Here is a 13,428-nt window from a genome sequence, read left to right as displayed (position 1 = left end):
TTAAACCATGTAAACCTATTCTGATACAACCTTAAAATACAATTATGAACCTGAAAATGAGCATAATATGGCTGCTTTAATCTTTATCCTAAATTTCAGTGGTTCTAAAGTTGAATTACTTCTGATGAATTGTAAAAACAAAGCACCTGGTGTTGACTGTCTCGGATATAAGTTACTTAAGCCAATAGTTTCAATCATTGCTCCTACTATTGCTCATATAATTAATATGTGTTTTATGGAAAATATGTTTGCAAGCATGGAAAATATGTAAAGTTGTGCCAATACCTAAAAATAAGAAAATGCCTTTCTCTGGATCAAACAGTAGAGCAATTAGTTTATTACCTGTCCTCGGTAAAATAATGGAAAGAATTGTTTATAATTGTTTAAATAATGATTTAATTACAAATTTTCAGCATGCATTCAGAGGAAAACACTGCCCTTACTCAGATGGTTGATGACTTGTTCAAGGATATGGAGGAGAGGAAAATAATAGGTGTTGTAGTGCTTGATTTCACTGCAGCATTTAATACAATTGATCACGACTTACTGTTAAAAAAACTGGAATATTATGGTTTTTCACGAACCACATTATTATGGATGAAAAGTTATTTGACTGACAGAAGACAATTAGTTTACTTTAATGGAAGCTTTTCAAAGGTAAGGCATGTGGAACATGGCGTGCCTCAAGGAAGTTGTCTTGGGCCGCTCCTCTACACAATCTTTACCAATGATCTACCATCTGTTTTAGATAAAGCAAGCATTTCAATGTTTGCTGATGATTCCACTATATATTTATCAGGAACTGATATTGGTGATCTAAATACAAAACTACAGAGAGAGTTACAGTCAATGGTGGACTGGATCAGTAGTAACAAACTGATTCTCAATGTATCTAAAACTACCAGTTTAGTGGTTGGAACTCATTTTTCTTTATGTTCCAAACCGAAACTTGAACTCAGTCTAGATCCAACTTCTGTAGAGCAAGGAGAAGAGGCTAAACTTTTTGGGAGTGATCATTGACAACAAACATGAACAAACATGTTAAGAAACTGGTAACTAAAATGGGCAACACCTTGTCAGTTATTAAAAGGTGTGCAAAAAAACACCACACACCACACTACTAACACCACAGACCTTAAACAAGTACTTCAGTTTTTTTTCACACCTTGATTACTGCTCTGTGGTTTGGTCCAGCACACACAATTAATATAAAAAAAACCTGATTCAGAATAAAGCTGCATGTGTGGCTCTCTCTTGTGGGTTTAGATCAAATGTCGATAAAATGCATGAAAGCCTCTCATGGTTTAAAGTTAAATAGATTTGTGTATTCACTAATGTTTTTTTACATAATGTTATAACAAACAAAACAACTTTTACTTTATATAAAAAACTATCCTTTAGTACTTACTCACATCATTATCCAACGAGGCATGCGGTAGGAGGTAGTTTTATTTTATTTTACCTAGTGAAAACCAAATCAATTCAACGTTCAGTTAGGTACAGAGCAAACTCTCTCCCAAATACTATCAAACAACAAAACACTCAGTATCGTTTTAAAAAATCACGTACAAAATATTACCTTCAAAGAAATTTCAATATCTAATACCAAAGAGACTCTGCTATAGGGCTTTTTGTTATATCTTATCTCTTAAAATAGATTTATTCGGAGTAGTGTAATGTCTTTTCTTTTTTTGATTAATTGTGTTAACTGTAAAATTTAAATATGATTTGTATTTTCAAATTTTGTGTAATGTGAAGTAATGTCTATGTGTATGTATGGTGTGTAATGTGATGTCGTAAATTGTATTGTCACACGACAGATTGTAGGACCCCAGGAAGAATAGCTTTTAGCTTATGCTGAAGCTAATGGGGTTCCAAATAAAACAAACAAACAAAAATACAAATACATATTTTCCCATTTAATCTCTGGTTAAAAGTAGAGATGGGTGTAAAACTGGTTTCATGCTTCTTGTGGTCGGAGGGCAGTGGTGCAGACGGCCACATGGTCGTTCATACTGATTACAGTCAAAGCGGTCAGAGCAGCGGTCAGAGCGGCTCCAAGAACGGACTTCTTCTCTTCTGTAGCCAGTCATTGCAACGCGGTGAGCTCAAGATGCGGTTGTAGAGCTTGTTCACCTCTCAGGGTGATGATCAGGCCAGTCGTGGACCAAAACACAACTACCAATACCTAATATGATGCACAAACGGAAGAGCTTCTTGGGACTATTTATGAAAAACACTATGAGCAATTTAATTTCCCATAAGTACCTCAGAATTTCTATTAGGACCAAGATTCCTTAAAATTGATTAGAGCGATAATGAACTGCAGACACGCATACAGATAACGTAGAGATATAACTTCACTGGTCAACAGCTGTGATATCTTACGAATGTTTACTGACTCAGTTTACTCTTGAAAGTGGTCTCCATGCATTGTGAGATAAGGAACACGCTTTAGGATAAGAAAGAAGATGAGGTAGAAGCAAATTTGGGTGTAGTAGCTCTGGCTGATCCAGTATACTGGCTTTGTTGCTATCATGATCCTTCAGCCCACATACAAGGAAGCCTCAGAATTTCTTGTATGTGGGATGTCAGGAATAGAAATTGAGGCCATTGAGAGAACAGCGTAGGCCAAATTTTCTGGGCTACTCTCTCCAGGACAGAAATATGTTGTGTGTGCTTGTTCAAACTTTGGATTAATTCAAGATCCGATGTAAAGATGCCGATTTTTAATGGTAGAGATGCACTAATACTGTATGATCTACTAGATCTGTATTGGTATTACTACTGCCCTTATTAAACAGACTAAACATTGTGTAGACATGATTGATCCACATGAAGTCACAGATGACAAGAGAGAGGGTGGGTGGGGGGGGGGGCTTGACATGCAACAAAGGTCCTAAGCGACCCGGGACGTTGCAGAATGCGGATATGTGGCATGCACTGTAACCACTTGGCAACCAAGGCACTCCATGAAGCCACCTTTTGTAGAACAAAATATGTATTAATTATATTTTGTATGTATAAATGTCTCTACTTATACTTAAAAAGCGATGCATAGTTAAAGCCTCGGGTTATTTCTCACACAGAAGAATGAACCCAATCAGCTCCACGCACTGCGGCAAACTGATTTTAAAATTCAAAAAGGAAAAGGTCCTACCTGACAATTTCCTTAGCTCATTTCTGGGTCATCATTTATACTGCTGTTTGTGTGACATTTACGTAAGGAGAGCTCCTGTGAAGTAAAGGTAACGCCACGACCTGGCTTCCCTGCCTTTCCTCTGTGATTCACCCTAACTGCCTTTTATGGAAGAGGAATGCCTTGGCCACCTCATGTTAAGGGGAGTCCAGCATGCCTCTGGCTCCTGAGCCGGTTCCTGAAGTCTGTCCTCTGTCAGACATTTGGCTAATGTGTGTGTGTGCACTTATGTGTGTGTACCACTCTGCCTTCTGCATCAAGACAAGGCAGCTCAACCTATAAATCTGAGCGTAGCATTTTACTCCTGGCTACCCATATTCATGACTCATTTATCATCGATGAGTGACCTCCTGGGAGAGAAAAAATTAAGTCATAGTTCTTGCACAATCGCCATTTTGACCCATGCTTGACCCTTGCCATACTTTTCTTTGTCCCCTCTCTGAGTTATTGGCTTGTGCTCAACAGTACAGTGCTTTTCATGTCTTATTGTATTTATTTTCTGCACCACAGTAGAAATTATAATCTTTTAATTCTTGACCTGTGGGTGGAATTTAGGCCTCATCAGACTGTAAGACTCTTTATGGCCACAACAAATCCTTTGTGATCATTGTGGATTTGCTGCCCCTGAAATAACAATGCACCATAAACAAGTCTTTTGTTTTCATTGATTTATTTTACATCCCCCATGCTGCAGATAGTAGTTCACATTTTGGCGCACCTTCAAGTAATTGTTTCTAGAATGAGCATTTTATATTTTGTAAGATTTAACTGACTAGGCTTGTTCAATATCTCATTTATGTGTAAGTGAAAGTCAAAGTTACTAACATGTCCTCTCTTTCCTTTCTTTTAATTTTTATCTCTTCCCATCTCCACCCCCCTCCGCTGCTTCCTCTAGCTTGGCGGCGATGAAAGAAGAGTAGACAGTAGGACTATCTATGTTGGTCATCGGTCATCTTCTACCACTGAGGCTTTCATCCCACCCAAGTTCTGTGATAACAGGATTGTGTCCTCCAAGGTAAGAAACACACTTGCATGCCAGGGCTCCAGTCCGGCCGTCCCAAGATAAAAATTCATATTCCTGTTTGTTTCCCAGCTCCTCTGCATATTAGGTTTCACCTGCCTTCTGGTATTTTTCTTCCCTTATCTAACACTTGTGATAACTCTTAAACAGTCTTGAGCATTCCCGTATCTTCCTTTTTTTATTCCTCCTCCCACTGCCTCTCCTCATGCTTGTCTTCGCTCCCAGCGGAAGGCGATTATTTGTCTGTCAGGGGAGCACTGGCTGTGACAGTGAAATACATGGCTGCTATTAATGTACTGGCAAGGTGGGCAATTCGGTCATTTCCCCCTGGGCTTTGATAGACCTCACTCCCCTTCCCCCTCACCTAAATCTCACCCCTCAGTCCTGTGTCAGTGGCAGGCTCAGGCAGGATCCTGGCTGGCTGGCCATTGGATATGAAGGGGGAAAGTGAAGAGGAGAAGGAAGCGATGTGAGAGTAAGACGCCAGTGGGATTTATAGTGGTGCAGTGGGTCCCAGTGAGGATGGGCCAATCAATTGGCTCCTGCCAGTATGTCAGGGTAAACAGCCTTTAATTACCCTGGCTGTAGTGTTTATGCTCCTCCATGCCTCTGCTCTCCATCATCGAGTTGCGTTTGCACTCCGCAATGACCAATCGCCGCCTCTCCTCTCTTGCTCTAGTTGCTACTGCACCACCCTCGCTGCTGTCACCCCCCTTTTCTCATTACTTTCACTCTCTTTTCTCTCTGGCAAAACGAGATGGGCCATTCTGCTGCCGCTGCATTTCAACACTATCCCCATGCAGACATTCCCCTTCATAAACAGTGCCTTAATGCTGATTCCATGCGGGTGTGTGTATGCTTGCGTGCATGCAGGTGCATGTATTTGTGTTTTTCACCCTGGTACTTTATTGTGTGCCACCAAGTTACCAGCAGCGTATTGTTGGGCCCTCTCTCGGGGATTTAAGTCTTTATTTATGTTACTTCAACCCGATGGTATCAGCAGTCATGGCCACTTAAAAACAACAAAATTACAGTGAATAAGTGATAAGTTCCTGATAAGTTCATTGGCTCTGCATTCAAGGGTAAATGAATGAGATAAATCCCTAATCTGAATCAATGGAATACCTGTGGTCCCCCAAGGGCCGTCCTCTCAGGCAGTACAAAGAACAGAGACTCCCAAGCTATTGAGGTTGCCTTTTCTTTTCCCCATCCCCAACTCCGACAGAATGCACATGTGCAAGAGTCTGTGAATATTGAATGCCTCTAATCTCTCTCCCCTTGCCAAGCCTTTCTTAACCTCCCTAGGTTCTGTTGAAAAACATCATGCCTCAATGGGAAAATGATACAGAAAGGAGTAAAAAGCAGTCCACAAACTGTAATACCTATTTTATTTCTATGTGACTTGCATGCATATTTGTTCTCTTTCGTCCCACAGTATACAGTTTGGAACTTTCTACCAAAGAACCTGTTTGAGCAGTTTAGAAGAATTGCCAATTTCTACTTCCTTATCATCTTCCTGGTGCAGGTAAGGACAAGCTTGTCAGTGTGTCAACCCAAACAAAGATAAAGGTTTGTTTATCGCTGTTAAATAATGCCTTTATGGAGGCCTGAGGCCTGTTTCAGAAAGCAGGTTTAGTGAAAACATTGAGTTTGTTAACCCTGAGTTGAGGGAAACTCTGGGTTTTCCATTTTCAGAAAGGGAGGTAAATCAAACCTTAGAAAGAGGGGTTACTCCAGCCCGTTTTAGAAAGACAGGTAACTTAACCTCAGAGTCAGTTACTATGGTAACTGAGTCTGTGACCTAACCTGGTTGGGAGCAGGTTTTCTTCAATAAACCTCAAGTTTCTCTCAGTCTCCTCCCTCTGACAGCGCTGTTTAATTTCCTCATTCATTCAGTCTGTATCAGGTGCATTTTGGCTCAGTTTTGTCATCTGCATGAAAAAAAAAAACAGGGTTGGTTTAATAACTCTGTTAAGCAGACTATAAAGTCCTTGAACATGGCATGTCCATTTGTCGACAATCCCGTTGATGAAGAAGCTGTATTACTTCGCAGGGAGTTAAACATGCGTTGGGAGATGATATTGAGTATTGAGAGATGACCCGACTAGATGTATTTTCATTTCCAGATAACTACCTATTTGAGTGGTATCGTTTTTCTTCACAGTCCATGAGATATGTACATAACCTTATCCGTCCTCATATCATTAACGTCACCCATCGTGGACATGCTCTTACATCCGAGCAGATTCTTTGTGTTGCATTACGTTTTTGGTGATGCGGAGAAAATTAGTAAAGCCACTGTATGCAGAGCCGTCAGAAAAGAAACGTTTTTTAAAAGTTTTTGTAGTGTTCCCTGGACACTAAAAGTTCCACAGTATTGCAGGTGAATGATGTAAACCCTTTGAAATGAATGATTATAAATTATAATTCTGTTAATGACATGGTACTGCCACGTCAGAATGAGATTAGTAGTACTTTTTCGCCCGCAGGATTGCACCTAAAGGAAATAGATTATAGGTTCAATACCATTCCACCAGTTTTCAACAGTAATATCATACTTGTGATTAAATATGAAATTAATACACTATATTGTAACTTACGCTCTGACTCAAGCAGCAATTTTCTCCAACGCCAATTCTCGCTCTTTTGCTGCAGCAACCGTGTGCTTTTTTTTTTTTACGAAATATATGTCCAAACTCGCTGTATGTGCGCATGAGTATTCCCAGTTCCAGAGGGGTAAAACACCAACAGATTTTTTTGTGGTTGTTGCCGTGGTGAATCGTAGTATCATGGCTCCCTTCATGCTGCCTTTTTATAGTGGTGGTGCACATGCTTAACTCTGATAGTGTTTCTCAATCTCAAGAATGCAAAGAACGGACTTGTGTTCTTGGGGAGGACGTTCTTGCTGGTTGTTCTTGGAAGAATGAACCTGCAAGTTCACAAGCACAGAAAATGCTGTTAACAGTTTGAGACGATGCGTTCTTCCTGTTATTGTTCAACACCCCCAGCACAGAGGCTACCTACAGTGCTCCAAAATAACAGCTAGAAATAAAAACCACAACAATATAACCACTTTGTATTTAAACAAGCTCCGGACAAGAAAACCTCATAATGCTACAACTATTGCAATAATATTGAAAATAAAACTATTTGAGCTTTAATTTTATTGTTTATGGTTTAGCTCAAACACCCCTTACTTATTCAAAAGAGTGGAACGCGATCCCTACTATTATTAGTGTATAAGTTTAAGTCAGTTTAAATTAAAAAATAAGTAGGCATATGCACTGGTGTGTCCTATGTGTTCCTACTAGTGCTATGTGGAATTATCATTTCTATATTATTGTAATGCACTGTATATGCCCAGGGACAACAGATGGAAATTAGCAATTCAAATTATAAAGGTTGGTGTCTCCCCTTTAGTCTACATAACATGTCATAGCATGTTACCACTTTATGTACAACTGTTAATTTATCATACAGACTGAAACTCAACTTCTAATAAATCAGAAAACAAATACACCAAAAAAATATGAACTAAATACTAAATCTAATGTATAGCCTATGGCATAATTTAAACAAGTCTCCCGAAAAGAAACGGGTATATCTCTCTCCCCCGCCTCTGCCTGCTGCGCTGTGTGTGTGTGTGTGTGTGTGTGTGTGTGTGTGTGTGTGAAGCTGCGGTGTGTGTGTGTGTGTGTGTAAGCTGGCAGCCACGTCACTTTATGGAGCTCCTCAATTCCGAAAACTTTGGAGCAAATTGTCAATTCGGCAAAGATTTTCGCAAGACTGCCTATATTCGAAATCTAAACCGTTCATTTCTCGCCTAAAACGTTCTCAGAAGTGAATTTAGTGATGAATAAGATGGCGAAAATTGTTAAAATTGTCCCGTTTTTGGTCTGTCTATGTACTGGAAACCCGACCATCATTGAATGCCGAAATGAATGTTGGGATACGGGTGCTGCAAAGTTCATACAAGTTACCAACCAATGCATCCTCGGTAAAATGGGCGTGTCAAGAACATTTCCGGGAATCTTAACTGTTCTTGGTGAAATGTGAACTTGTGTATTGGGACAGTACTTTGGCAACATGAGATGACATTTCACAGGGACACAAGAACACAAGTCAATAGAAGAACACAGATTGAGAAACGCCCTGAGTGAACCTAGTCTGAGTTGTAGGGCTGCAACTAACGATTATTTTAATAATTGATTAATCTGTCGATTATTTTTTCGATTAATCGATGAATCGGATAAAAAACAAAAAAGCATTAATTTACATCAACTCAATACATACTTACATACATACTTGTTGTTTTAGTTAATAGTTGTGTAAAGGTAAGTAACCCAAAGAGTAGATACAGACAACACACACACACACACACACACACACACACACACACACACACACACACACACACACACACACACACACACATGAAGCTTATTCATTAAATTATTACCATCATTGTATTAATTGCAAGTTAAGTTCATTTGTACACCACATTTAAACACAGCTTAAGATGACCAAGTGCTATAAAAGAACTTTAAAATGAAATTAAAAAGTACAACACACACAAATATTTGTCAACAATAACTGATATGGGACAAAGCACAGAATATATACATGACAATAGATTGAAAAATGAATGGGCCAAAAAAGGCGAGTGAATAAAAACGTGTCTTTAGGCCTGCCTGCTTTACTACTGTTATTAACGAGCTAACGCTAGCTTGTCATGCTTGTCAGCTTGATAACGAGTAAACACCAGCACCACTGGAGGGACGTTACGTTCCTCACTTCAAAACGGAACAAAAGTAGGATTGTGTAGTGACTTTACCCTGCTGTTGAACTCCCTTCCTCCTCATCAAGGACTCCAACATGTTTACGTTTTAGGTGCTGAATCATCACCGTGGTGCGCCCGTGCCATGCCGTGTCGCTTTTGCTTATCTTGCAATTAACACGTTTTCGATTTATTTAGTGTGAAATGTTCCCACACCTTGGATGACTTAGGTCATACTGATTTCTCTGCCTCCGCCATGTGTTTCAGAACGTTACGGGTCTCTCCGGTCTCTCTCCGTATTTCCTATACCCCCGCTCTGCTCTTTTTTTCTTTTCTTTCGCTCCGCACGGCACTCAACTCAATTGCTTTTATCTCCGCGACTGAGTGGCGTGTCGCGTGACACAACGAATCGATAATGAAATTCGTTGCCAACTTTTTTAATAATCAAATTTTATCGATTTTATCGATTCGTTGCTGCAGCCCTACTGAGTTGATTGAACTAACTCAAATCAGCTGTTCTGGAACCGAAAACTCAGAGGTTCCCATCTCAGGGTAAATCAACTCAGAGTTCAGGGTTAGACTCAGAGTTTGTGAAACCTCCTTCCTGAAACGGGCCACTGCTGTGTCTGACTGTGGTGTTGTGCAACAAGTTAATGTGTGGTGAGGGCCTGTGTGTGTGTGTGTGTGTGTGTGTCCTTCTGATAACTTTTCAGACAACATTATGAAGCAGGTTTAAGCCTGTTGATGATCAATCTCAATGGGTTAATGTGTCTCATCCAACTTGGCTTCAACAGTTTTTGTTCTGTAGACATAAAGAATAGTGTACGTCCACAGTGTGAGAAAGTGTGGCCATTTGCATGTGGGCATGACAGGTGTGAAACAGATACTGGATGTGTGAACTGTACAGCATTTTGATACAGTCTTAGCAGGTTTAAAAATTGCGGAAGTGTGGGTGTGTGTGGGGTGGGGGTGGGTGTGGGGATGTTTTCTTGAGAGAATGAGATTGTTTAACATTCTGCTGTCTTACATGGGTTTTTAAGAAAGATATTGGTTAAAGAAGGAAATTACGCCAAGGTATGAACAAAGTTATAAGTGAATCAAGGGGAAACAATAATAAAACGTATCTGGACACACACATGCATGGGCACAAATGTACATGAATCCCAACCAACGAGCATGTTCCAAAAAAAGGTAAAAACATCTCAGATTTAAAGTTGAGAAGGACAAATTACTGACATTTTTACATATTTTTTTGGTGTGATGTATTTTGTCCACCTTGACATTAAATCTGAGATGTGCTAAACATCTCATTGGATTTTGTTTCTAGCACTCTACTAAGAATTCCATTGTTAAGCGCATCCTCCTTCTCCTACTCAGCTCTTCAGATCATGTGTAAACCAGTTAATGGATTTTTAATGAGCTATTAGTACCTGGACTCAGGAGCATGTAGATGGTATTTTTATCTAACATGTCGATATGCAATTTACCTAGAATTAGGTTACAAGGTTCAAAGGATAAATCTGTATTTGAGATTGTTTTATTTTAAGGTGAATTTTCATATCTTCCCAAATATATCATATTCTATTTTGGGCAAACCCAAAATAAAAGTATTTTTTGTATTGCATACCTTTTTTATTTTCATTGCTTCTGTTATTCTCTGAAAAGAAAAGACTATGTTTTACCAGATATGTTTTGGTCTTATGTTGATCTCAAAATTCTGTTTGTATATCTGTCATTGTGGTGTTTGTGTTTGTGTGCGCGCTGCCCTTTCCTCATAAGTGGAAACTGTGAGCTGGCCAAGAGCGCTGACTAGAATTCTTTGACTGGCATCCGTATTCCCCTGCTCTGTGCTCTTAAGTGGCCTCTCCTCTCTGGGATCTGGCAGTTGTTGATTTGTGTAGGAAACAAAAAAGAAAAGATTTGTTGTTTGTATCTGCACTTGCTCTTCTATCATCTATTTCTTTCTCTGTCTCTTTTTCTGATCCATGGAAATGGAAACTAACCTCTCTCTTTTTAGCAGTACCCCAAACTATGGCTGCAAACAGCCCTCTAGTGTAAACAGGTGCTGCTGTTGGGTCTGTGCTATCTACTGACTGAATGAGCTCATAGATTGACTGCTCCCAGAAGCCCAGCACTGTACTCAACTGAGAAATATCTCCTGTTGCAAAGTAACTCCATCATTCTTAAGCCAATACCAGATCAATTACAGTGTTTATTGTGTCCTCCAGTTCGTTTCCACCTGTATTTACAGTTGACAGCCTTTATTTTCCAGTTTGTCTGGTTTAACTCCATATGATCCTCAGCTAATGGATAAAGATGCTGGATTTTGGACAGTTAGCAGTGAGCTAATGTGTGAAATTACCGTGAGCTAATGCAGTACATTTATGTGGGAGTAACCCACGATATATGTGCATAACTCCCACAAACACACAAGGATTATCGGTGTGTTATGTGTGCAGTGTAGTGTTTGTTTGTGTGTGTGTGTGAATGTATCCTAAGTATGTGCATGTGCTTATGCGTGTGCATGTTGATGTATGACTCAGTGGGTGTCCTGGGTATGTGACGGTGTTTACCCAAGCTGCAGCGTGGTTGGCGTTTCTCCACTAATCCAGCCTCTCATGAGGGGCTCCTTATCCCAACCACTTAGTTTTTCCCATGCAGCCTGCTATTATATCAGAGAGAGAGGGTGAGAGAGAAACAGGTACACAGACTCCGTGTGCACTCTTTCAGCACTCGCATCGCGCAGACGGAAATACACTTTCTCACTTCCCCTGAGAGGCTTCATGAAAATGCTCTACCAACAACCAAATGTCATGCATCCTTCAACTCTGTCCTACCCTCCTTTTGTCTCTCCCTTTGTCATCAGATTTCTTTCCTTCTGTCGTTCTTTTTCCCTTTATCTCTCTCTCTCATTCCACCCATCTCTCTGCAGCGCTGCACTGCTGACGTCAGCTGTACTTCTGAGTGCCACAAATAGACACAGGCTGATAAAAAAGCACCACTCTGCTATAAATAGCCCTGCATGTCTTTGCTTGAATTTGATCGAATGGAAATAGAGCCCAGTAAGAGGGTAAGAGAAACCGTGAGGAGAGAGCAAGAGAGAGAGAGAGAGAAGGGGGGGGTGGGGGATGAAAGGGCAAAGGGGTAGAAGGACGCGAGGGCCGACGGCGCTGCCCTGGGACCCCCGGGACCTGCGGTCGGTCACTCACTGACACATTTCCCAGCTCAGATGAAGGGCTTGGTGCTGCTGCGCTCTGCAGCTCTGATATCACACAGTTCACTCCAATTGCTGGAATGTTTTGGCTTTGCATTTGGTGCAGAGGAGGAAAGGTATTTGGCCATCTGGAAGTTTGGTCGGGATTGTTGCAAATCAGCGCAGATAAACTGCGAGGGCGAGCTCTGGGAGAATTGTGTGTTGTTTGGCAAAAGTACAGTAGCTGAAGGTTTTTTGTAGGTTTTAGTTTTCTCAGGAGGTTGCCGTTGCAGTATTTTTAATAATGATACTATTGACGCATTAAAGGGCGGTTTTCACCCTCACCCTATTCCAAAAATGATAGCTATCTTTGATACAGTAATGTCTGTGAAGCTTGTCAAGTCTGATTTCACATTTATTTTAGTGTGACATGAAAGAGTTTTTTTTTTTTCTTTTAGAATCGCCGTTTATGAATTGATATTAAAAATGACACCACCATCATTTATCTCTTTTTATAGTCCTCTATTAAACAGTTGACATCGAAATTGTCATAGAACAGATCAGGCTGAAAGTTTGCAGTCTGTCTGTGCTGTGGTCATCCTTTGTCAGGTTTGGCCATCTGGCTGCTGCATTGGAGGGACATCCTGTCTTTAGTCCTTCTGCAGGTTTTTTTTTTTATTTCTGTGATCAGCCAACAGGTGTTTTTTTTATTTCTGTGATCAGCCAATCTTCAATCCAGTCATGTGAATAGGCAAAAACACTGCGCTCTATCATCTTCTTCCAGTGTTTATCACACCTGTATGAAGTGTTCTCCTCTAAGGATCTGGTCATGTCAAACAGTGGAGGGCTAACATGACTGGGGTAAAACAAGATTTTCTTGAGGCATCCAATAATCCACTAGCTACACAGCCTATAGAAATGCGCAAGGTGTAATGAGTCTTAAACACAAAGCCAAATATAACATCCTTATGTACATACACCGCTCTTTTGAAGCACTGAGCACTCTCACCTCTGGCTGTCTACACCTGAGGCTATTGCGGCAGAATCATTACTTTCGCTCTGTCTCACTGGAATCACCAACCACTACAAATATAATGCAGACTCTCCTCTGAATCTGCACTCCTGCAAATGGTCGATGTGCTCTAGTCCATCTCTTCGTTGTAATTGATTTATCCTCCAGTTAATTGTAATCACAGTAAAGCTTGGGTAGGGTAGTAGCTGTGTGTGTGTGTGTGTGT

General features: G+C 40.4%; 1 protein-coding gene across 8 annotated transcripts in view; it reads left to right on the top strand.

Annotated features, from left to right (window-relative positions):
* The window catches only part of atp11c (ATPase phospholipid transporting 11C), a 50,790-nt gene that overhangs the window by 14,718 nt on the left and 22,644 nt on the right, over positions 1–13,428 (top strand). For all 8 annotated transcript variants that reach the window (XR_004898732.1, XM_031302887.2, XM_031302886.2 and 5 more), the window contains exons 2-3: positions 4,095–4,214; positions 5,656–5,745. Coding sequence is in view for 7 of the 8 variants with exons in the window: in XM_031302887.2 (XP_031158747.1) it covers positions 4,095–4,214; positions 5,656–5,745 (210 nt within the window). In the remaining variant the exon portion in view is untranslated. The remainder of the gene's footprint in view (positions 1–4,094; positions 4,215–5,655; positions 5,746–13,428) is intronic.

The sequence above is a fragment of the Sander lucioperca genome, chromosome 1 (genome assembly GCF_008315115.2).
Source record: "Sander lucioperca isolate FBNREF2018 chromosome 1, SLUC_FBN_1.2, whole genome shotgun sequence".
Classification (NCBI taxonomy): Eukaryota; Metazoa; Chordata; class Actinopteri; order Perciformes; family Percidae; genus Sander; species Sander lucioperca.
The sequence above is the reverse complement of the archived record's forward strand: the minus strand, read 5'-3'. Positions and strand labels throughout refer to the sequence as shown.